The sequence below is a fragment of the Cetorhinus maximus genome, chromosome 19, assembly GCF_964194155.1.
Source record: "Cetorhinus maximus chromosome 19, sCetMax3.hap1.1, whole genome shotgun sequence".
Taxonomy (NCBI): domain Eukaryota; kingdom Metazoa; phylum Chordata; class Chondrichthyes; order Lamniformes; family Cetorhinidae; genus Cetorhinus; species Cetorhinus maximus.
The window spans coordinates 7,666,183-7,690,643 of record NC_135897.1 but is presented as its reverse complement, the minus strand read 5'-3'; the positions used below and the strand labels follow the sequence as shown (position 1 = coordinate 7,690,643).

General features: G+C 44.8%; 1 protein-coding gene across 1 annotated transcript in view; it reads right to left on the bottom strand.

The window, feature by feature from the left end:
* Positions 1–24,461, bottom strand: part of LOC144694292 (glypican-5-like) — a 593,756-nt gene that overhangs the window by 397,768 nt on the left and 171,527 nt on the right. Inside the window, exon 3 of the mRNA XM_078564625.1 lies at positions 8,835–9,529. Coding sequence (XP_078420751.1) covers positions 8,835–9,529 — 695 coding nt within the window. The remainder of the gene's footprint in view (positions 1–8,834; positions 9,530–24,461) is intronic.

The window sequence follows — 24,461 nt, the reverse complement described above, 5'->3', positions numbered from 1 at the left end:
CCAAAAAAAGTGCTTCAGGGGTCCTTGAAATACAGATGAAAAATTAAGAAGACAAAAATATTGTGAAGAAACACCTTTGACAATATTAGGCTCATGAAGTACGCACCACGCTGTATATTCCACAGAAGTTTACTCAGAATCCTGTATGCTACAAACACATGAGACAGACATCGAGGCAATATTGCAGATTGAAATGGAGAGGAAAGGAATGAAGGGAACACAACTCAAGCCACACCCCCCCAGTGTCTGTACAACAACAGTGGTCTTCTATCGTCCCTCTTTCTGCGACAGTGCCAATCTCCTTTCGCTAGTTCCTGTAGTGACATGGACAACACTGGGACTGGAGATGTCCATGAGAAAAGAGAACAGACTCAAGTTGGCACTCAAATGACCTCCGCACAACTCTCAGTTTGTTGATGAGCTACCTGATCTCCTGGGGGAAATGCTGAATCCCCTGCACTGGGGGCCTATGTTCAAGTGCCAAAAAGGCCCTAAGTCTGAGAGTGGTCAGTAAAACAAAGCCTGTTGAAAAAATATAAATTGCTGTTGCAAGGACAGAGCTGAGATGCTAATTAAAAGAAAGCAATGGGACCAAACTCAGGTCACCTCAGCACATCTGCTAAGAACCAGGTCCCAGCGCTGGTGACCTGCATCAGGAAGAACAATCACACACAAAGACAGAAAATGCTGGAAAAACTCAGCGGGTCTAACAGCATCTGTGGAGAGAGAACCAGAGTTAACGTTTCGAGTCCGTATGACTCTTCAGATTTTCTCTCTGTACAGAGGCTGTTAGACCTGTTGAGTTTTTCCAGCACCTTCTGTTTGCGTTTCAGATTTCCAGCATCCGCAATATTTTGCTTTTATCTTAGGACAATTACACTATTGGTATTGCACTAGCAATATAATTCGGCCATCAAATCATAATCTGACTACCGAGCGCATCATGGAAAGAGGTGTTGTCACATCAGCCCCCACCCCCAAATCACACACTCCTGCTGAGGTATAACTCTAAACTGAAGAAAAACCAAGCTGCCATTAAACTCTCCTTACACAATATAACTCGTGTTTTGTACAAGCTGAGCTTAGTGCCCACATGGAAACACTAGCATCCCCCATCAGGCAGCAATGGAAGTGTAAGTTCGGTCTGTCAACCCTCCTCTGTACCCAATTGGCACAGGATTGCTCACTAAAGCTCCACTGGCCCTTGAGAAGAACTCCAGCTTGAAGTGGCTTCCTCTCCCACTGAGGCCCATTCAAAGAAGATAAAATGGGACAATAAATCTGTGAAAGTTGACCATCAAGAAGAATGATGAGGCTCGAATGAGAGCATCTGAAATGAAAGGACCCAGATGGATATTACATGTGTCACGGACAGCCAAGTGGACAAACAAGGGAGTGCTCCAGAAAGCTGGTGCCAGGGGGAACCTGTCTGAGGCAGTGATATTAAGGAAGCTCACATATTTTGGATACGGTGTGCAAACAGGAGGGGAGTGTTTGGAGAAAGAGGTAATGCAAGGCAAAACACCTGGAAATCATGTGCAAAGAAGACCCAGCGTGACACGAATGGATAACATCAGGACATGGGCTGGGATCGCTATGGGACAGGCAGCGAGGGCAGCGGAGAAGAGAAATCAGTGGAGAAAGATTGTTCATAGTGTGGACAATCCTCAGAGCGAGGACGGATGAAAGACAAGACATTGAAGTTTAACAAAAAATGCTCAACTAATTTTGGTAAATTCTGATACACTTTGGAAGGTGGTTGATCTCCCACGTGAAATGAGGTAATTCCTCAGTAAAAATGTCTTCCTCACTCCGAAAAGGAAAAAGTCCCAGGTCCAGGTCTGGCACATGCTAATGGTCAGAACATGCTCGAGATATGGAATTCTGGCAACTTAATGATACATTCTCTCAACTCAAAAACAGTCAGAGGGCTTGGAATTTTATTAATTACATATGAACTATAATTGAAGGCAGGTAATACTTTAATTAATTCCCAGCAGAATCTCAGGCTGGTTCATATCTCCATTCTCCAACAGAAACCAACTCAATGTCACCCAAGAATCAGCTGAACTGGAAAAGTTCAACTCGCCTCTCAATGCTGCAGAAATCAGCTGCCTCCCTTTCCCCTTCGCACCTTCTGGGATACAGACAACAGCTTCCTTCCGCCCTCACTTTAAACTGAGACCCAGGAGTTGGACAGCCGATTACCTGCACCCAGGTAACACTGCTCCAGGTTAGTCATTTCTCCAGCAACAACACTCTTGCCTCTGGGACAGGCGATTTTGGCTTCAAACCGCACTCCAGAGGCTTGAGCAGTGAAATCCAGGTGGACACTCAGTACTAGTACTGAGGGAGTGAGGGAGTGCAGCACTGTTGGAGGCACTGTCTTTTGGATGAGATGTTTAAACCGAGACATGTTGGCCATCTCAGGTGCACGTAAAAACGATGCCATAGCATTATTCAAAGAAGAGCAGGGGAATTCTCCCTGGCCTCCTGGTCAATATTTAATCCCCGACCAACGTCGCGAAAAACAGATTTGTCTGGCCATTTATTGCAGTTTGAGGGAGCTTGCTGTGCACATTTTTCTGTTTCCTACATTACAACAATGACTACACTTCAAAAGTACTTCACTGTCTGTAGAGAGCTTTGGGATGTCCTTGGGGTTGCTATATAAATCCAAGCCTTTCTGCCTTTTATAACAACTCAACCCAACTTCCAACTGTTCCCAACTGAGATTAGTGCCGAAACTAAACTGAGAGATTTCAGTCTCTTATCCAACAGAAACTGGGCAGGTCAATTGGATAAAGGAGATGAAAGTTCCTCTGGTACCATCATTATAAGGCACTGACCCACAGACATGGAATTCCTTCCCTAATCCTCTCCACCTCTCACCCCTTATTCAAGATGCTCCTCAAAACCTAATTAATCGGTCAAGCCATTGGTCATGGGTCCTAACATCTCATGTGGCCCGGTGTCCAAATGTTTGTCCTGTGCAATGCTTGGGGACGATTTGCTATATTGAAGGTGTTACATGAAGGCAGGTTGTTGTTGCTCTGCTGTCCTTCGCTGTAAGTCCCTAGCTAGTTAGTGTTCTCACTCAGTGTAGTGACAAGCATGGCCAAGATAGACCAGAGCAGCTCAGCAGTGTATTGAGGGCTGCTTCTTACATATCCTGAGCTCGAGAACCGCCTGGAATCAAAAAGTTAGGGACATTATGGGGCAAGAGGTTGAAGACTTGATACCCAACTCCAGAGATGGGCCGAGTGGCCTCCTTCTGCGCTGTAACGACTGTATGACCATAGACCTTCGCAGCTGACCAGGAACAACTCTAGAGAGGGGCCAGAAGCTTTGAAGCAGATTCTGAAGGGAGAGGTCAAGTAGCTCAGATAGATGGGTGTCTTACACAAAACCTACCCAGCTCGTGGACACTCCTGCTCAAATTGGAATAATTCTGTGCTAATTAGTGACACCGCACTTTGGAGTGCAACAGTTGTTTAAGTCACCAGTGCTTCATTCAGCCATCTGTGCTTGTCAAATGAATATCGTGTCCAATGGCTAGAAACGTGTGCTGTTTGGGTGTCACCACCTCCCCCAACCCACCCTTTTTTGGGGAGGGGCTACAAGGTGTTAAAAAGCGAGGATGAGCTGGGCCAAAAACAAATTTCTAGCCTTTTCCACATCACTGGAAGCTGTCTATGTCTGCTGCTTGGTAACCATACAGCCATTTCAAGCATCTGCAGCTCCCAGCAGCAGCCAGTCAGCCCTTAAAGCCTCAAACAGACACCAGGAGAGCTGCCAACAAACAAAAAAAAAAGTTGAGAGTCTGCTTTGATAGCGGAGCTCAAAGGCTGCCATCCAGCACACTGGCACACAGAGATCTGGCAGGGTCCGTCACATCGGGTATAATGAGGCTTCTCACAATCTTTTTTTTACTGATTTTTGTGGAAATGTTCCCACAAAACAGTTTAAAAGAAAATCACCTTGGCCATTCTTCTCATTTATTTATTTATTTTATGTACAATTGCGGCTCATGCGTTCCTATCAAAAACTTTACAAGGAGAAAACTCCGGGTTAGCCAAAATCACAAAAAAGGAAGGGAAAATGATGCTGGCCTGCTTAAAAACAAAAATGAAATTTCTATTCTTTACCTGCTGCTCGTTCTTTACATCCCACTCATATTTAAAGAGACAGTGTTGCTGTTCCTGATTGTATAGAAATGCATATTCTTGAAGATGTTTGTAAATACTGTTCTAACAGATCAGGCAGATTTTGCACATTCCCTTCCCCTCCCCAAACCCTTCAAACCATACCCATGAGCCCATGCGATTTGGTATCATATCTGCAACTGATAGAGCCAGATATTTTGTACACAGATGCCTCACCATTTAATTCTGCCCCTCCTACCCCATCGCTCCCCTCCTGAAGACACCAAACGCATGCTGCAGGACAGCTCTGCAGTCACTCCGGTAGCTCATTTAAGTGGCCAATTCTCACACGTGATCCTGCTCTATGAATGTCTACAGTCTAGGCAGCTGTGGGTGCTGGGGGAGGAGCTGTCCCCTCTCAAGGTCTACACGTGAACGCTTGGAGGCAGGAGGTCAATGGATAGCGATTGAGAGCAGAGATCCCAGCTAACTGTCGTTCCCCCTTCCTAAATCCATGGAAGAATGAAGGAATATCACTCCTTTCATGACAGGACAACCTTCACAAAACTTACTTTATTGACTATGAAGTGTTAAGTGCAGTATCTGTTTTATTGTAGGAAATACAAGTAGCAAAGTGGTAATGACCAGATAATCTGTTTTTAATGAGGAATAAGTATTGGTCAGTACATCAGGGCCAACCTCCTCTTGACTTCTTCAAAATAGTGCCATGGGATTTACACGCCCAACTGAGAGAGGCAGATTGAGGCTCGACTTAACGTCTCATCCGAAAGCCCTCTGACCATCCAGCCACCCCCTCGGTGCTACACTGGGGTCCTCAGCCAAGAGTTTGTGCTCAAGTCTCTGGAGTGGGACTGCTGCCAGCCAAGCCACGACTGACATCTACGATTTAGACCTCTCATTGTTTCAAATACTGACAACTCAACAAAGAAAATCTTAAACAGTTTCAAACAATCACTCACACTGTGAGGTTTATATGTCCATGAGCCAGGCTGGTTATTTTGTGCTGTGGCGCTTACGTCTGCAGAAACCTTAATTGAGATCGACAGAATCATATTTATTCTTTAGGGCAAAACGAGACAGAAACAGAAGAGAAAGCAAGTGACAGAGAGAGACCTGAGGGAGAAGGGCAGGTACAATGAGCACATCAAGAAGTAAAAAGGTGGTTAAAGGTGGAGTAGGGACAATTAGGGAACCAAAAGGGGCTTTACACACAGAGGCATGGCTGAGGTGTTAAATAAATACTTTGCATCTGTCTTTACCTACAAGGCAGATGTTGCCCAGGCCATGGTGACATAGGAAGAAACTCAGTCACTAGAAGGATTTAAAATTGATAAAGAGGAGGCATTGATTAAGATGTCGGTACTTTTGATAAGGGACTGGATCCGGATGAGGTGCATCCAAGAATAGTGAAGGAAGTGAGAGTGGAAATTGCAGAGGCACTGGCAATAATCTTTCCATGTTCCCTGGATTCAGGGAAGGGGCCGGAGGACTGGAGAATTGCAAACATTACGCCCTTGTTCAAAAAAGGCTGTAAAGATCTGCCCTGCGATTACAGACCAGTCAGTTTAACTTTGGTGGTGGGGAAACTTCTAGAAACAATTATTCAGGGTAGAATTAATAGTCACATGGAAAAATGTGGATTGACTTGGAAGAGTCAGCATGGATTTGTTAAAGGAAAATCATGTCTAACTAACTTGCTGGAATTTTTTGAAGAGGTAACAGAGATGGCTGATGAGGGCAAGGCCATTGATGTGGTGTATATGGACTTCCAAAAGGCGTTCGATACAGTGCCACGCAACAGACTTGTGAGGAAAGCTATAGGTCATGGAATAAAAGGGACAGTAGCCAAGTAGATACAAAATTGGCTGAGGGATAGGAAACAGAGAATAATGGTTAAAGGGTATTTTTCAGGCTGGAGGAAGGTTTGCAGCGGAGTTCCCCAGGGGTCGGTATTGGGACCCTTGCATTCCCTGATATACATAAATGATCTAGATCTTGGTGTGCAGGGGACAATTTCAAAATTTTCGGAAGACACAAAACATGGGAGAATTGTAAACTGTGAGGAGGACAGCGTAAAACTTCAAAAGGACATTAACACATTGGTGGAGTGGGCAGATAGGTGGCAGATGAAGTTCAATGTGGAGAAGTGTGAGGTGATGCACTTTGGTACAAAGAAGATGGAGAGGCAGTATAAAATAAAGGATACTATTCTAAAGGGTGTGCAGGAGCAGAGAGTCCTGGGTGTATATGTATATAAATTATTAAAGGTGGCAGGACAGGTAGAGAGAGCTGTTTCTAAAGCATACAGTATTCTAGGCTTCATCAATAGGGGCATAGAGTATTAGAGCAGTGAGGTTATGAATAACTTATATAAGACACTGATTAGACCATCAGCTGGAGTATTGTGTACAGTTCTGGGAGCCACACTATAGGCAGGGTGTGAACATACTGGAGAGAGTGCAGAAGAGGTTAAGAGAATGGTTCCAGGGATGAGACATTTCAGTTATGAGGAAAGATTGCAAAAGTTAGGACTGTTTTCCTTCACAGAATCATAGAATCACACAGTACAGAAGAGGCCCTTCGGCCCATTGAGTCTGCACTGACACGTGAGAAACAACTGACCTACCTAATCCCATTTACCAGCACTTGGCCCATAGCCTTGAATGTTATAACGTGCCAAGTGCTCATCCAGGTACTTTTTAAAGGGTGTGAGGCAACCCTCCTCCATTGCCCTCCCAGGCAGCACATTCCAGACCGTCACCACCCTCTGGGCAAAAAAGTTTTTCCTCACATCCCCCCTAAACCTCCTGCCCCTCACCTTGAACTTATGTCCCCTCGTGATTGACCCTTCAACGAAGGGGAACAGCTGCTCCCTATCCACCCTGTCCATGCCCCTCATAATCTTGTACACCTCAATCAGGTCGCCCCTTGGTCTTCTCTGCTCCAAAGAAAACAACCCAAGTCTATCCAACCTCTCTTCATAACTTAAATGTTTCATCCCAGGCAACATCCTGGTAAACCTCCTCTGCACCCCATCCACTGCAATCACATCCTTCCTATAATGTGGCAACCAGAACTGCACACAGTACTCCAGCTGTGGCCTCACTAAGGTTCTCTACAGCTCCAACATGAGGGCTTTTGTAATCTGTGCCTCGATTGATAAAGGCAAGTGTCCCAGATGCCTTTTTCACCACCCCACTAACATGCCTCTTTGCACATAGTCATCTATGTCATTTATATAAATGACAAATAATAGGGGACCCAGCACAGATCCCTGTGGTACGCCACTGGACACTGGCTTCCAGTCACTAAAGCATCCTTCTGTCATCACCCTGTCTCCTACAACTAAGCCAATTTTGAATCCACCTTATCAAATTACCCTGTATCCCATGTGCATTTGCCTTCTTTATAAGTCTCCCATGTGGGACCTTGTCAAAGGCTTTGCTGAAATCCATATAAACTACATCAACTGAACTACCCTCATCTACACACCTGGTCACCTCCTCAAAAAATTCAATCAAATTTGTTAGGCATGACCTCCTTCTGACTATCTGAAGCCATGCTGACTATCCCTGATCAAACCTTGCCTCTCCAAGTGGAGATAGATGCTCTCCTTCAGAATGTTCTCCTCCTTGGAGAGGAGGTGGCTCAGAGGAGACTTGATAGAAGTTTTCAAAATAATGAGGGATCTGGACAGAGTAGATAGCGAGAAACTGTTCCTGCTCGTAAATGGATAGAGAACTAGAGGGCACAGTTTTAAAGTACTTTGCAAAAGAAGCAAATGCGAGGTGAGAATTTTTTTTTTCACACAGCGAGTAGTTAGGGTTTGGAATGCACTGCCTGGAAGTGTAATAGAGGCAGGTTCAATTGAAGCATTCAAAAGGGCGTTGGATGATTATTTAAATAGAAACAATGTGCAGGGTTACGGGGAAATGGCAGGACATTGGCACCAAATTAAAACGCTCAGAGAGCCAGTGCAGACACGATGGGCCGAATGGCCTCATTCTACACCGTAACAATTCTGTGATTCTGATCACAGAATGAACAGAGGTGAAGCAAAGGGTGGGGGGGAGAGTGGAGGGGAGGAGAAATACGAGAGAGCAGCAGAGAGATCAACTGTGAGCCCAACAAGAGACACAGATAAACCAAGCTGAAGAGAAAGAAAGAGTCACACACAGACAGACAAAGTGAGAAGGGAGACTGCGATAAACACAGATACAAGTAAACAGCAAACATAGAGAGGCAATGGGGTGGAGACAGAAGGAAATAGATAAACAGAGACAGAAATGCAAGAAAACAGAGAAAATGATGCTCAGATAAACAGAAAAACAAACAGTGACAAACATAACTTGGAAGAGGGAAAGAGAATGGAGCAGACAGGGCATGAAATAGAGGCAGACTAAAAGAGAGAATGAGATGCCCAGTTAAGTAGAGAGAGGCTTGTATACACACACACACATTCTCTGATAAGCATAGTGAGACAGAGACACAGGCAGAGTTAATAATAAAAAAAACAAATACAAATAGACACACCATTTTGAGAGAGGTATGTACACTCAGAAAAATGTGGAGAATTAATTTTACCCTGCCGGCCTGCGCTTTAGTCTGATGCAATGCTTGAAGTGTCTGAACATTGCCACCAACGCACTGTAACATATCATTACTTACTGTAGTGGAGATTTCTGGTCCATTCAGCTGGGCGTGCAAAATAGCTTCATTAACCAGTGGCGCCACTCTTAGCAATGCCTGTTCCACACCTCGTGGTCCTGTAATGATACTGGTGAGCTCGTCCAGGTTTGAAATATAGCCCCGCCAATGTGGGTCAATATCTGCAACATTAGCCAGACATCCCCGCATTACATTCAGACAATATGCGACACAGGGTTTGATCAGAGTAAGGCCATGACAGTGAGAGCAATATTCCATCTTCACCAGGGCTCTGATACACTCTCGGGTGAAAACGACATTCTTGGTCATATTTATCACCTCGCTGCCTATGTTCAAGACTTGCAGGAGAGTTTTCATTGCCTGCAGTGGCCTGGCCACCTCAGCTACCATCTTCATCGGGTAAGTCCCAAAGGGGTTGATATCCTGCCTGGCCAATCGTAGGCACTCTAAATAATCCAGGGAAACCTCATTGAGTCCAGGGTGTATCAGCCGATTGTAAACCAATGGGAAAAGGCTGTCAAAGAAACTCAGGACGATGTCCTCAAAGCTCCAGCTCAAATCCAGGACATAGAGGGATATGTCAGTAAACAGCCCTTTCACCACTTCCGTAGCCTCCTTTGCCATTGTCCTGTACCCTGTCTTGAACATGGAGTTGGTGTGATTGCTTGCAATGTGAATCAAGGATGTAAAAGCCTCTGCCAAAGGAAAAAATGGAATGAAATTAACAACAGATTTAACATATGGAGAAATTAAACAGAATATGTTACACATCCCAGCCCCTTCCCTTATTCCCTCTTGGTTCTTAGCCCCACCCGCCTCCATCTCAACGCTGACAGTTGATTTCCCAATTCTTTCAACCACGCTGTCCCTCTAGTCACTCGTGAACTTGGCAAAGAGTTGAAAAGTACATGTGAAAATGAAAGGTCCAGCAAAACCATTTCACACCAAGGATAATGAGATGAATTTCCCGGGAGGGCCATTGAAGCAGAAAATAATTTAACCTGTTGCTGCAGGATCAAAAATAGTATGGAAATAGACTTGAGATTAATTGGAGAAGGATGCATTAGATGAGGCCAAATTATTCCTATAACATTTATCTTCCAAACCATTCATATCCAGCCCACTTCAGGTGTTTATTACAACTCTGTAGAATAACAATGTAAAGAGCAAAATAAAATTGGAAATGGGGCAGCTAACTAAAAGGCCATTATCTTCATGCAAAACTATTTGCCATAACTGTCCATTGTTTGGGGATGGAGGGTAATCATGTCTCCTTTTAACCTGTGACTCAGGATTGAGGCTCACGCCATGCTTAAGTCAGCATTGTGTATTTACAAATATTGCCACGAATGCTGGACTTTACAAGATGGTCGTGTTTTAAAATATTTCCATAGCTTAAGGTGAAATAGAACACTCTGGTAAAGGGAATGGTGGGGAAATTGTAAATATCTCTGTTCTGAGACGGGCCCATGTGATCTGGTGGCCATTGGAGAAAAACCTCAAACAGAAACCAACTAAAATATCAAGTGACAATTTTCACACCTGGCGTGGTTGCTTTTTGAGAGCGAGAGAACAAGCAAGAGGGCGAGCGAGCGAGAGAGAGCGAGTGTGGAGGAACAAAGAAGCTAATGCTTTGGAGAAGGGGGATGTTTGTGAGAGTTGATTTTCGTTTCAAAAGGGAAGGGACAGAACCAATGGGACTTTTGGAGATTTAAGGAACAGGGAGTCGCCAAGGTGAACCTTGTTGGTGGAAGTCAGATCTGAAAGACTCAGGCTGAATGGAACGACTTTTGAAGGGCTTTATAAGTTTCAGCCTAATGCGATAGGGAGAAGGAAGCCTGCTGGATAGCCAGGAATAACTTTGGACTTCTCCTTGTAACGCTACACATCTGCAAGAAGTGCAGTGCACAGCAAAAGGAGTTGTAAGATGTATCTCGATTTTGTTAGGTAGTTAATGGGGAAGTATCTTTTCTTTAATGCAATGTATCAGTTGCCTGTTAAGTAGTGTTTGATCCATGTTGATTTCAGTTTGTTTCTTACAGTAAAAATCTTAAAAAAGTTAAATCGATCCTTTGGTCATTTTCATTGATCATTTGGGAAATTCATCTCATTAGAAAGCTATACATGGATCACTATAATACCTTTCTCCAAGAATACAACTTCCTCTATCCAATGATACTGCAGTGTAAATCAGGGATTACTTATACCCTTTCAAAAACCTCTTTTCCAAATCCTCACCCCCTACCCCACCTCCAATCCCATTCTAGTTTGCTCAATACACTGGGGAGGGATGGTGCATCCCAGGAATATGAAGAGAACTCTGCTGCCTGTGCAAGGAGGAGGATGGGCAAAGACAACAGTGGCATCTATAAGTGGCTGTACCAGCTCCTGCTGTGGCTGGTGTTTGTGAGATTATTCCAGTTACATGGCAACCTCATACACAGTAGAAGGTTGCTTATCCACATATCAGTTATTATGAGAGAAATTGTATCATGCTTGGGGAGAACACACATTGCAGATGAAATTTAATGCATAGAAGTATGAAGTGATGCATTCTGAAGCAAAGAGCAAGGGGAGGAAATATAAACTAAATGGTATAATTTAAAGGGAAGCAGAGAGAAATGGGGCATACATGAATTTTTGAAGGTGATAGGATAAGTTCAATAGACTGTTAAAAAATCTTAGGCTTCATTCTAAATACAAGCATAGAGTGCAGAAATAAGAAAGCTATACTAACCCTTTATAAAACATTGATTAGGTCTCAGCTGGTATATTGTGTTCAATGCTGAACACCACACTTTAAAAATGTTATAAACACCTTGGAGAGCGTGCAGATCAGATTTATTAGAATGGTTAAAAAAAAATAAAACACTACAGATGCTGGAAATCTGAAATAAAAATAGAAAATGCTGGAAAAACTCAGCAGGTCTGGCAGCATCTGTGGAGAGAGAAACAGAATTAACATTTTGAGTCAGAGCTCTGAGGAAGAGTCATACGGACTCGCAACGTTAACTCTGTTTCTCTCTCCACAAATGCTGCCAGACCTGCTGAGCTTTTCCAGCATTTTGTGTTTTTGATCAGAAAGGTGCCAGGGACGAGTGACTTCAGTTATTTAGAAAGGAACTGGTATTGCTCTCTTTAGAGCAAAGATGGTTAAGGGGCAATTTAATAGATGTGTTCAAAAACACAAAGGGTTTTTAGGAAGAAACTGTCTCCACTGGCATAGGTGTCACAGATTTAAAATAATTGGCAAAAGAATTGGCCGGGGGATGAGATGAGGAGAATCCTTTTTACACAGCGAGTTGTGATCTGGAATGCACTGCCTGAAAGGGTGGTGGAAGCAGATTCAATAATAATTTCTAAAGAAAATTGGATAAATACTTGAAAATGAATGATTTGCAGGGCTTTGAGCAGACCATGGGGAGTTAGAACTTTTTTTTTTGCCATCTAAAGGCACGCTAAACATTGGCTGTTTAGTCTTTTGCTTCGGAACCTGATTGCTTGAAAAGGTGTTATGTCTTGTTACCTCAGTGAAACCATGAGACCATGAAACCGCTCAGAGAGATGGGCAGGAAGGGAAGAGAGTAACTCAAAGAGACAACTGGAAAGAGCAGTATTTATATAAAGCCTTATCACATCCTCAGAATTTCATTAAGTGTTTCACATTCAATGAATTATTTTTGAAACATAGTCATTGTTGTTCCAAAGGGACACGTGGCAGCCAATTTGCACACAGCCAGATCCCAGAAACAGCAACATGATAAACCATCAGCTGGTCTGTATTTGTGATGGAGTTGGTCGAGTCATGACTTCCTCCCTCTTCATTGAATAAAGCTAAGAATCTTTTATGTAGGTCTAATCAGACAAGACCCCAGATTAATGCTTCATTCTAAAAGTGCTACCTGTGATAGCGCAGCATCCCCCTAGCACTCTTGATTGCATGTTCAAATCATAGTTCCTGGGAAAGGGGAAAACTATCAGTCCAAACAGGGAGACTAGAAGGAAAGTACCAGCTTAACTGAAATTGGTGTTCAGAATTAAAAGTTCAGGGTTTTACTTGAGAAATTCTCCAAAGAGGGGCAAGTCAGTCCTGTAGGCAATCTGAGCATCACACAATTACGGGTGAATCCTTACCATCCAATATCTGAATGCAAAATAGCATAGGCCTGGGGTGTAACAATAGGATATCTTTGTGATTTCACATTCCTGGCTTTTCTGGAGTGGTCTGAACAGGCACATGGTGGGTTGAGGGCAGATACATATTGTTAAACTGCTTTATTTCACTGGGGCTGAACATACAAAGCAACAGTGATGATCACTTTATTCAATCAGTTTGACTTGTCTTTGAGTAATGCTACAAAATAATGACCCTGCTAAGTTCCCCTGAGCAGTGGCTTGTTTTGCTTTAATCAAAATAGCTTCTCACAGCCTCAAAGCCAGATTCATGGTGCCTCTGTTTTTTTATCTCATCCTGTTTGCAACCAGAAGAAAGCAAGACTTTAGAACACAATGGCTATGAGGCGTGTATTAATTCCCAAAACAAAAAAAAACTGCATTTATATAGCACCTTTCACAACCACTGGACATCTCCAAAGTACTTTTAAGCTAATGAAGTACCTTTGAAGTTCATCGCTGTTGTAAAATAGGAAATCCAGCAGCCAATTTGCACACAGCAAGCTCCCATAAACAGCAATGTGATAATGACCAGATGATTTGTTTTTGTGATGTTTGTTGAGGGATAAATATTGGCCAGGACACCAAGGAGAACTCCCCTGCTCTCCTCAAAAATAGAGCCATGAAATCTTTTACTCCCATCTGAAGGAGCACACTGGGCCTCAGTTTAATGCATCATCCAAAAGATGGCACCTCCAACAGTACTGCAGTCTCTCAGTACTGTACTGGAGTATCAGCCTTGACTTTGTACTCAAGTCTTGGAGTGGAACTCGAAACCACAACCTTCTAACTCAGTGGTTAGAGTGTGACTAACTGAGTCATGGCTGAGACACGTAGGCTAACAACATAATAATTTGCAAACTGTGGAGATCTTGGGGGGAGATTTGTTTGCGTATTGTTGCTTCAAAATATCTGAAATCAAGACAAGGCGATCAATTGCCCACTCTACAACCTGTCAGCGAAATAAAATGTTCAATAATGGCCTGCACTTCATAAAACAACCCGTAAAATCCCTGGTGTGGAGCATTGCACTGTATGAGTGAGAAAGCTGGACCCTCAATATGCCTGATGAGAAGAGAATTCCAGCTTTTGAAATGTGGCTCTGGCAAAGGGTCCTTTGAATCAGCTGGACAGAGCAAAGAACCAATGAGTTTGTCTGCAGGAAAGTCCGAGCAGCCCCAGCATCTCACGGACTTTTAATTGCAGTGAAGAATCGGAAATTGAGAAAGCACAATCACGAGTCTGGTGTTAGGGACAATAGAAGCCGAAACATTAGGAAAGAACAGGCCAGGTCAGAGGAGGACTGGATGGGTGGGCAACATCAAAATCTGGATGGAAGGAGAAATGACAGTGGCGCACAGAATTTCAGTGAACAGAGGGTGAGGTGTACAGCGTCCCCGTGGACGATGGCTAACAATGGGAGGATGGATTGCTGCTTCGAGGGAACTAAACAGACTACATCAATTCCCCAGCTTAGTGCGGGGGGGGTGCAAGGGGCAATGGCAAACAGCTCAGCTCCACGGCCACTATACGTCTTTGAGGGTAATTCAGGTGAAAAGAAGGAACATTTTTCATCAGTCCATTTGCCCGGAGACAGCCGGACAGTCTCCCAGCATTATGCTGTGATCTCCTGGGCACCGCTGTAAGCAAGCTGGGACTGGAGGAAAGCTTCCAAGCTGACTTGGTACTTGCCTTTTGGCTGCAACTGGCCTTACAAACCTAAAGGTGTGCTATCAATCCTAGCAACGTTTTACTTTTGACTGTAAGCTACCCCATATCAGTTGGAGAATCACTTGAAAACAAGATAATTAAAACGTTATGTACTGTGACTGCTGCCGCCAAACAAGGCCTACAAATCGATTATTCAAAATGTTCTGCTGCCAGCAAAAATGAGACACCATGCAATTGAGCAATTAGAAAAGCTTTGGCAGAATGTGGGACAGCTATGTATGTGATTGCATTGTGTCTCATTAAGCTGCCAGAAATGTGTCAGATTCTAATTACCCGCAGTACCAGGGAGGCAGTGAAAATACCTGATAGTCTTCAGTTTGTGATAAATTGAAACACGATTGATACTGAGAACATCCTTCCCAAGATAAAACCATTGTATGTTGGAGAAAGTAACGAAATCAGTGAAAGCTTCACTTCTTAACAATCAAGACAAAATGTAACACTCCTAACACGCCTCAGCGAGGACAAATTCTGAGGTCTCCAGAAGAAAGCCTGGTCCATAGATGCTGGGATATGAAACAATGGTACCTCGGGGAGAATTCTACAAGAAATAAACTGGAATTTAAAGCTTGCAGCTTAACAGGAAAAGAGCTGAAGGAATTAAGAACCCCAAAGTTGGTCATGGTTTAGCACAACAAGTGGATCCAGATATGAAGCCAAGTTACAAAGCTGCAGAAGTAGTAAGGAATTTCAGGAAGAAAGGTCCTGCCCTGCTTCAGGTTGGAAGTTTAATACATGTAGCCAAGTGTCCATAGACCAGGAGTCAGCACAAGACAAACAGCAGCTACAGTATGTCAGTGAAGTTAATTGTGACTGAGATGAAGATTAAATTGTCTCCATTTAAGATATTGGATGTGTGAAAAATTTGCACACCAACCTGTTCAGAAACAAGAAGTTTGGCTTTCACTGGGTGACGGTGCTACGGGGTCGATGTTATCCTTGGGAATGAAAAATTGACAGCATTGGATAATCCAAGTGACAGAGAGATTCAGGATTCTAATGCTCAGAAATGAAGCCACCGGACAGAAGAGTCATAGGTAGAGATCCCAAGGATAGCATCGAGTTCCAAGTAGTACAAAATGGTGCAAACCTATTTTGGGTGCTAAATCTTTACAATATATGCAATGAGTGACAAATTACTGGAACATATATCAAAACTCAAAATGAGATGTAGTGCTGACTACCGGCATTTCCTTAAGGACGGGAAATTAGAAGGTACACTTCCTTCTTCAAATTAATTCTAAGGTCCCATCCAGGCAGTTGTCAGCCTGGAAACTAACTCAAATTGTAAACAGAGCTTGTCCAGATGCCCAATAATATGCTTGTTGATAGGAAAGCTCAGGCACCAATCAGCAACCTGACTGATTGGCAATGAAAGCAAATGATGAAGTGTGCCTGACAGCAATCCAAAGCTTCTTAAAGGCCTCAACTGTAATCAATGCCAACTTTGGAACCCCTGCCTGAATGAGCAAAAGCAAAATTATCCACTGCTGTTGTCAGAGAAAGAAGGGTTTTAACATGTTTCATTAGGTGAAACCTTCTGACTAGTTTTGCAATGCTGTTTGCTCATTCCATTCCAAATTGCCCCAGCTCCTGAGGCATTTCGGGGATGAGATGGCTTCATGTGACATTTGAAAATCTGGAGTGGCTTGCTGTCATGGAGGTTGAAATCTGAAGCTACAGTCCAGATAAACAGGATAATGCTGAGAAATTGGAAACTCTTACTGAAGCAACATCACACTGAACAAGCATAAAATGAAGTAATTGAATCTCTGAAGGTGATACCACAGCCAGGTCCTGTTGAATCACCGCTGATGATGACCCATCACACCAACACACATGGTGTTCAGAGAATTCTTGAAATGGCTACAAACCTGCATTCATATATTTAAAGTTATCAGAAGTGAACGCTTCTCTTCAGGACTTTGTGAAGAAAGAAGTCGGCTCTACATAGAATTGTCACCACAACAAATACCTGGATTAGCTAAAGATTATCTCTCAAGCTCAAGTACTAAAATGTGTTGACACCCATAACATAATTTGATGGTGTCACACATCTGAAAGGGGAATGGGAAATTGCTTCATGCAAGAAGGTCAATCCATGGCCTATACCTTAGATCACCAACTAAAGTAGAAATAAATTAAGTTTCATTTGAAAATAAAATTCTTGACTGTGAATTTTGAGTTCGACAAACTTGACTGGTACAATTGGGAAAGAGCATCACTGGGGAAAATGATCACATGCCTCTGGAAGCCATTTTGAAAAGTCAAATTAACCCATCTAAACATCTCCAAAGAATGATGGTCCATTTTCCAAATGCACATCCATTGAACAGTAAACAGCACATTCACAACTCAATGTTACATTCTTCTTTACAACATAAACGTATCAGTCATACACAAGGATTGGTGGAACAAAAATGTGGGTCCTTTCTTTGAATTTAAGACTATGTACAGGTAGATTTAGCAAGGAGGCTAAGCATAGTACATATGATCTCTACTCCTGCTACTTGCAGACTGACTTCAAGTCATGGAACTAATGCATCACATTCTGTCAAGGTGGTAATGATTGACTGCTGTTTAAGATATGCTCCCCTCAAGGTATATGCACATCCTATCATAATGTCTCCCTTTTTTTCTAAACTAAGGTTTACCCCTGAAAAAGCAAACTATTTACATGAAAGCAAAAGAAAATAACACTGTGTCTGAATGAACTCTACCACAGAGTAATAAATGTAAAAGTCCTGGAAATACATCGGCATTTTACTTATCCATCCAGACTTAGTTACGGTGATCTTTGCTGGAGGCAGCTGCATGTTTTCAGGATGCTCGTTAGGGGTGTTTTGTTTGTGTTGCATCTTAGGCCACGTTCTGTTTGCAACAGGACTGCTCAGTGTTTCTGGCTGTGCTTTCATTCTGATTTGACATCTGTTTCATCGCACTGTCATGCCATTTGGTGTCTGTACTTGATATGATCTTGGTTCTGGGCAGGTGCTGATGATTTCTACTGGATTCTAGGTGCCATCAGTGGGGTGTTGTATTCAAACTTTCTGTCTGCTGTTCAGGTTGGGTAATTCGTTACCTATGATCCGGTCATGGTCATCTTCCACTGTTATTCAAGTAGTGTGTCACGTACTCCTGGGAGTTTCAATGCGTGATGACTGGAGAGGGTTGTCTGCACTTGTCCGCCAAATAGCGGTTCTGCATTGGTTCTGCAGTTTGTAAGTTCGGAATGGGTATATTTATTCAGTTCAAACTGTTGGCTGATGATCTGCGCTTAGAGTTAGGTGATCTTCTCCCATAATAAGCACAGGGTTTCCGATGGTGTTCCTGGAGGTCTGTGGTCTTTGTCATTGTCTTGTCAGTGCCATGGATGGTGACCAAGGGCAGGTCCTTGCACACCAAAAGGCCTGCGATCACTGACCCATGGTGTCCACAATATAAAAAATCTGAGGTGACAGGGTGAGTTTTTGTAGGGGCACTTGTGTGTAATGCATCCCAGGGATCGAATCTCTGATTCATTGTACATGGTGAGTTTGACATACATTTCAGTATACGAAGCAGAAGGATATTTGCACCTGTACCGGTATCCAGTTTTGCATATAGGTTATATCTGTATCTGTGGCCAATAATCTGGACGGTGGCAAAGGCTTCTGTTGGTACCACTGCGCAAAAATGTTCTTTGATGGTCACCGTGCTGGAAGTCTGCTCACTTTTTGTATCTATGGTCTGGTTGTCCTCATCATCTGACCATATAGCTTGGTTAGACATTTTGTGGATGGATCTTAAGACGTCTTGACACTGTTTGATACTCGCTCTCGGTTGATTGGAATGCCATAGCTGTCTGACCTCTGTTTGTGGCCTCTCATGATGTCAAACCACTTGTGTTGGCCTTTGCTTTGGCATTGGCCTATCCAATGCATTGCGTGCCCCATGCTTTACGTGCAGCATTAAAATCTGGGTATTTCCTGTGTGCATGTATGAGCCCACATTGCTTTCTAGGCTTGCCTAGATTGGCTACCATACCGATGGTCGACAAATTACACATAGCTTGTACACTCTGCCTCCCCAGTAGTATGGCTTCATAATTGATCTTTGAGTGTTGACCATATTTTATCTAGATTCTTAAGATGGTCGTCAGACAGACCTGATGCATTCACCCTCTGGACACCTTCATTGCCTACAGCAATTTTAATTTTAATGGTTTGTTTATCTGGTTCAGAAATATTGAGTCCAGAAATCACAGCTCGACCATACATTCAATGGCCACAACCTTAGCTGGTCATAGGTTTCTGCTTGACCGCAATGGTGGCACCGTTGAGGTCTTTCTGATTTTTCCAAGGTCAACCCTAAGCTCTGCTCTGCCCATGAAGCAGTGATTTAGGTGGGAAAATGGCTGCAGAGCTTCAAGAATGAAATCACAGTGAAAAAAAGCCTTTTTTAAAGCTTTCTTCTAGCTGTTAGGAGCCATTACTGGATAGATTCTTCTTCCTAGCCCAGTCTGCAGTATTTTGCTACCCCAGGCCTCCTGTCAGGACAGAAAACAGCAATGAATTCTCCTGCCTGCTTCAACCGAGACCACCTGGAGTCTGCTGTATAATTTATGTTGTTGCTTAAACTTCACAGCAGGTGGACTTTATCTGTTCTCCAATATTTGAAAAATCTTACTGGAACTCAATGCCTGCTGCCTGGAGTGAAGTATGATCCCAGAACAAAGGAGTAGGATTCATACATAGCTGCAGAACCAATTACTCGGTGAGTTTTGATAGTTGTTTCATTTTCACACCTGTTATCTGCTGGATGTGAAGGATTGAAATGTATATATTTTTCAGTCAAATCTTCAAAAACAATACTGCCACCATGTTACGCTCTTTGTCCCTGATGTAAATATACCAATCATACACAAGCATTGGTGAAACAATAATGTGGTTTCTTTATTTGAAGATGGATCTATTTACAGATAGATTAATCCAGGAGGCTAAGATGAGTATGTCTGATCTCTGGCCCTGCTGCTGGCAGACTGACTTGTCATGGGACAAATGCATCATATCCTGTCAAGGTAGTAGTGATTGACAGTAGTTTAAGATATTATCCAATAAAGGAATATGCACATCATATCACAACGCTCAGAAGTCCTTCAGCATTAATAACAACAGATAATGCAGGTCCAACAAACTCATCTCCCCACTCTTCATTCATGACAAAAGTCAAATGGGCTCATTTATACTTTGATTCTTATCAAACCAACAATGAAAAAGCTTGCACTCATGTGGTGCTTAGATCTCCATGGCAACAAGCAGTCAACTATGTCAACCTCAAGGGCTTCCACTCGCTGAATGTGCAGCTGGTATGCGACCACCAAAAGCACATCCTACAGGTCTGCGCATGGTTCCCAGGGACCGTTCATGACTCCTACATCCTTAGTGGGTGTCAGGTCCCTGACATCTTCCAGGGTGCAGAGAGGCCGCAGGGTTGGCTCGTCGGGGACAAGGGCTACCCACAGAAGACATGGCTGATGATGCCCGTGCAGCAGTTTTAGACTGCAGCAGAGACACAATACGAGGCTCATGCTGCAACCTGGACTTTGTTGAAGCAAACGATAGGCATTTTGAAAATGAGGTTCCGGTGCCTCACCGGGTCTGGTGGAGCACTGCAATGCAGTGCCCAGAAGGTGTGGTGAATCATCTTTGCTTGCAGCGCACTCCACAACCTGGTGCAGTAATGGGGGGAGGACATGGCTGAGGCGGAGATGGAGGAGCTGCACATCTCCTCTGATGCGAAGGACATCGAAGGGGATGACAATGAAGAGGTCCTCAAAGGCGAGAATGCCAGTGATGAGACTACTGCACTGGTCAGATGAGGCAGGCCCTCATAGCCGCAAGATTCGTGGAGGATGATGACAAGATGCAGTGTGGATAGTCCTGACATCCTCACCTTGCATCTGTGAACGTTTGACTGCTCTGTAGCTGATGGCAGTGCACATACCCCCAATGCTCAGGCAGAGGCCCTAATAGTCAATAGATTCCAGGAGGATGATGACATGCAGTGAGGACACTCCATAGATCTTCACATTGCCTCTGTGAATGTCTGACTCCTGCTTGGCTGAGGGCAGCTCGCTTGTGCTCTGTGATCAGGGTTATATCATGGGAGGGTGCAGCTGTGAAACTTTAAATGCACACGATCTTTTAGTCAACCTTCAGCACTTGACCCCTTCAGGAGCACAGTGTCACCGGTCACAGATGCTGGTGTGATGGGGGCCAGCCCCACCTTAAAGGTGCTGAGAGCACACAGAGAGAATGAGGGAACTCTGTGATGCCTGCCCATGACATTCTGGCAGCAATGACCAGCACTGCCGAGGTGCAGACATCAGGAATGTTTCCAGTGAGTGTGAGGCCGGACCATCACTGTGGTCTGAAGGTTGCACACTGCACTGGACTGAGACACCTGCCTTTATCTTGTGCAGAAAGGTTTCACATCTGAGCGACACGAACACTGCTCATCAGAACAAGGAGCCGCAGGCAGAGAGACATTCTTGGGAGTTTATTTACAATGGTGAACAGTATGTACAAGTGATCAACACCCATGCCCAGGCTGTGCAACTACATCTTCTTAACCTTCCTAACCCCACTTGATGCTCCCCCGACATTCACAGTGGAGGTGGAGGCAGCCTGCTGACTGCTACGGCCTCTCTGTGATGACCTTGGCAGGTGTCCTCTGGCGGGCCGAGGCCTGGACGGCCCCAGCCTGCTGTGTGGCAGTGGCCTCCTCCTCAGACTGTGGAGCTGGAGATGCTGGGGTCACAGGAATAGGGGATTCACATGGGCCAGACACTCCCGGAGTTAGCTGGGTAGATGGCCCCGGGGTATGTACCTACTGATCCTCCTCCCTATCAGCAACTACCCCACACCCCTCTCGCGTTGACCCTGTTGGAGGCATCAGCAATGGAGCTTAGGCCGTGCAACAGTGCAGGACCAATGTCCTGGACCAAAGTCTCCATGGCCGCTGCCATCCTACCAGTGTTGACCTCGGTGCGTTGGCATGCCGAAATTATCACCTCAGACTGAAGGCGGATGGACTCCTCCATCGTGCCTTGCAATCTGAGGAATACAGCGGACATCCCTTCCTGATGTTCCCTAGCTTGCCTTTGCAGCTCCAGCAACTGAGGTATGACCGAATCCAAAGGCTTCTCATCTGACTGGGACTCAGCAGTTTCTGGCCTCCAGCAGTTCTCCAAGTGGCAGAAACCTGGGAAGTCCCTGCCTCTGCCTGCTGTGGATCAGACAGTGCAATTTGCTCAACAAATTGTGACCCCAGGGCTACTCTAGAACTAGGTTCCATCGAGGTGTGTGTCTCTATGCTGGTGGGTGAGCGCTGTGGCGAGTCTTCAATTAGGGTGTCATCAGATTCTTCTTCCGAGGTATTTTCAGGGCTTGAGCTGAGGACCTGGGTCGTGGAACCCTCAGCTGCTTCCCAGATGTGCCTGCGAAAGCAAGGAGAGATCATTAGTGCATGGCAGGAGACAGCGGAACAGAGGAACCCGTGCACAGCATGGTTGTCTGATGGATGTTGGACCGCTGGATCCTCAATTGGTTGAGCACTGCCGACCTCACTGTCAGCACAGGAATGGTCGAGATCGTTGTGGGCCAGCTGGATAACTCTATTCTCAAAGCCTGGAAGGACCCTGATGTCAGGCATTCCTTCACCAGTCGGCGACCTCTCCCTCTTGTTGTGTGCCAGGTTGTCCTGCATGAACACAGATGGAGAGAGAGTGGAAGGAGGTGGCCTACAGGAACAGATGAGAAGGATGCCTGGCATGTGTGGGTGGTGAGTGGTGCCATGGACAGGATGAGGGCATGATCTGCAAAGGAGGTGAAGGTGTGTGTGAGAGAGTGAGTGGTGATGTGCCTTGAACTGGCAGTGAGTGAGATCTCTCTGGATGTGTGATGGGTTTGTGTGCGTGAGTTGAGAGTGATAAGAAGAGTGATTTACCCTGGCGAAATGGAGAACATTCATCCTCTTTTGGCACTGGATGGCTGTCCTCTTTTGAAGGGCATTGGCACTGATCACCGCTGCCACCATGCTCAGTTGGTGACCTTGCTTGTTGGTCTTCGCCCACACAGGGGTAGAGGGCATCACGATGGCCTCCGCTGTATCCAGTCAGCACCTGAGGGGGGGGCGCCACTAAATTTAAAGGCAGCATGTGTCCTTCCTTTGGCAGCCATGACTTTCCAGCGGCTTCCGATGCCTTGCTGAGTGTTGGCTCTGTGCAGGGGCTCCCTTTAAATATGGTACCTGGAATTGTGAAGGCCTGAGATGATGACAGGCTGGGTGAATCAGAGGCCACCCAGCAGCGACCTGCCGTGTTTGCCGGGTATGCATTATTAATGAGGCGGGATACGCCGGGATTGGGACAACACGGCGCGAAAACCCACCATTGCAGCCGGCGAGTAAAATGACTTTTTACCACACTTAGTGCAAATCTGGGACGATTCTGCCCACTGTGTTCACTGGCTTCTCCAGTAGAGAGGAAAGAGAAGTTTGAAACAGTCAGATGTAAACATTTTCATTTGTTGTGCTCTATAAGGTAAGCAATATCAGTGCTAGGTAATGAGAAATTCTCCATCTTCTAGACCTAGTTTCAGCATCATGCACTCAAAAACCAGCTAAACTGTTAGATGGACAATAAAGTTTCTTCTATGATGCCACAATACACCTTGACAGAGTAACTCCTATGTCAGGTTTTCTCAGCTGGTGCTACTGTTGCCTCTTAAGTCAGAAGGTTGTGGGTGTGTGCCCCCATTCCTGGCCTTCAGTCCAGAATCGAGGTTGATATTTCAGTGCACGAGTGAGCAAACGTTGCATTGTTGGAGGTGTCATCTTTCAGACAAGGCCCCATTTGCCTGTTCACACGGATGTTAAAGATGCTTCGGCGCTATAGAAAGAATAACAGGGGGCTTGTCCCTGTGTGCTGATCAGAATTCATCCTTTAACCAATGCCACCAAAGACACATAGCCTTTCAGCTTATTTCTGCAACATTGCTCTACACAAAGGGCTGGGTATTGAGCCCCTGGTGGGATTCTCAAACTTTGGAACTCTCTTCCCCAGGGAGAGGTGGAGGCTGGGTTAATGAATATTTTAAGATTGACTCCCTTGTTAGTCAAGAATCTAAGAGAAGCGGTATGTGATCTTATTGAATGGTGGATCGGGCTTGAAGGGCCAAATAGCCTCCCCCTACTCCTAATTCATATGTTTGTATAGGACAGGGGACACAGGTAGGTGGGCACCAAAAATGGCACAGCCAGTTTGCATGCCCATTCCCCTGCTCCATCCCACCCTCAGGCCGTTTTCCTGGGGGTCGGATTGGTGGGGTAGGGGGGAATGGGCAACAGGGCTGCTGATCAAACTAATTAAGTGCCACTTCAGGCCAATCGAAGGAGGCCGAGTGGCAATTTCCAGTTGGCCTCCAGGTTCTCAGGGTAGATGGGGTTCAGTTTATCTGACTGGAGACGGCTTCCTGCTGTCAGACTGGGGGACCAGTGCTCCAGGCAGTCTTAGAATTCCTCCCTGCCTGCCTGGGTGCATCAGCAGCTGCAGACCGCCCTGTAAAAGGGCGCCTTCTCCCATCCCCTCCAAAAAGTAGTGGCCTGACTGTGAAAGTATTTTTTATTTGATCGTTGAAAAGGCATGAAGAGAGGGTGCTCCATTTTGAAGCACCCTTTCCC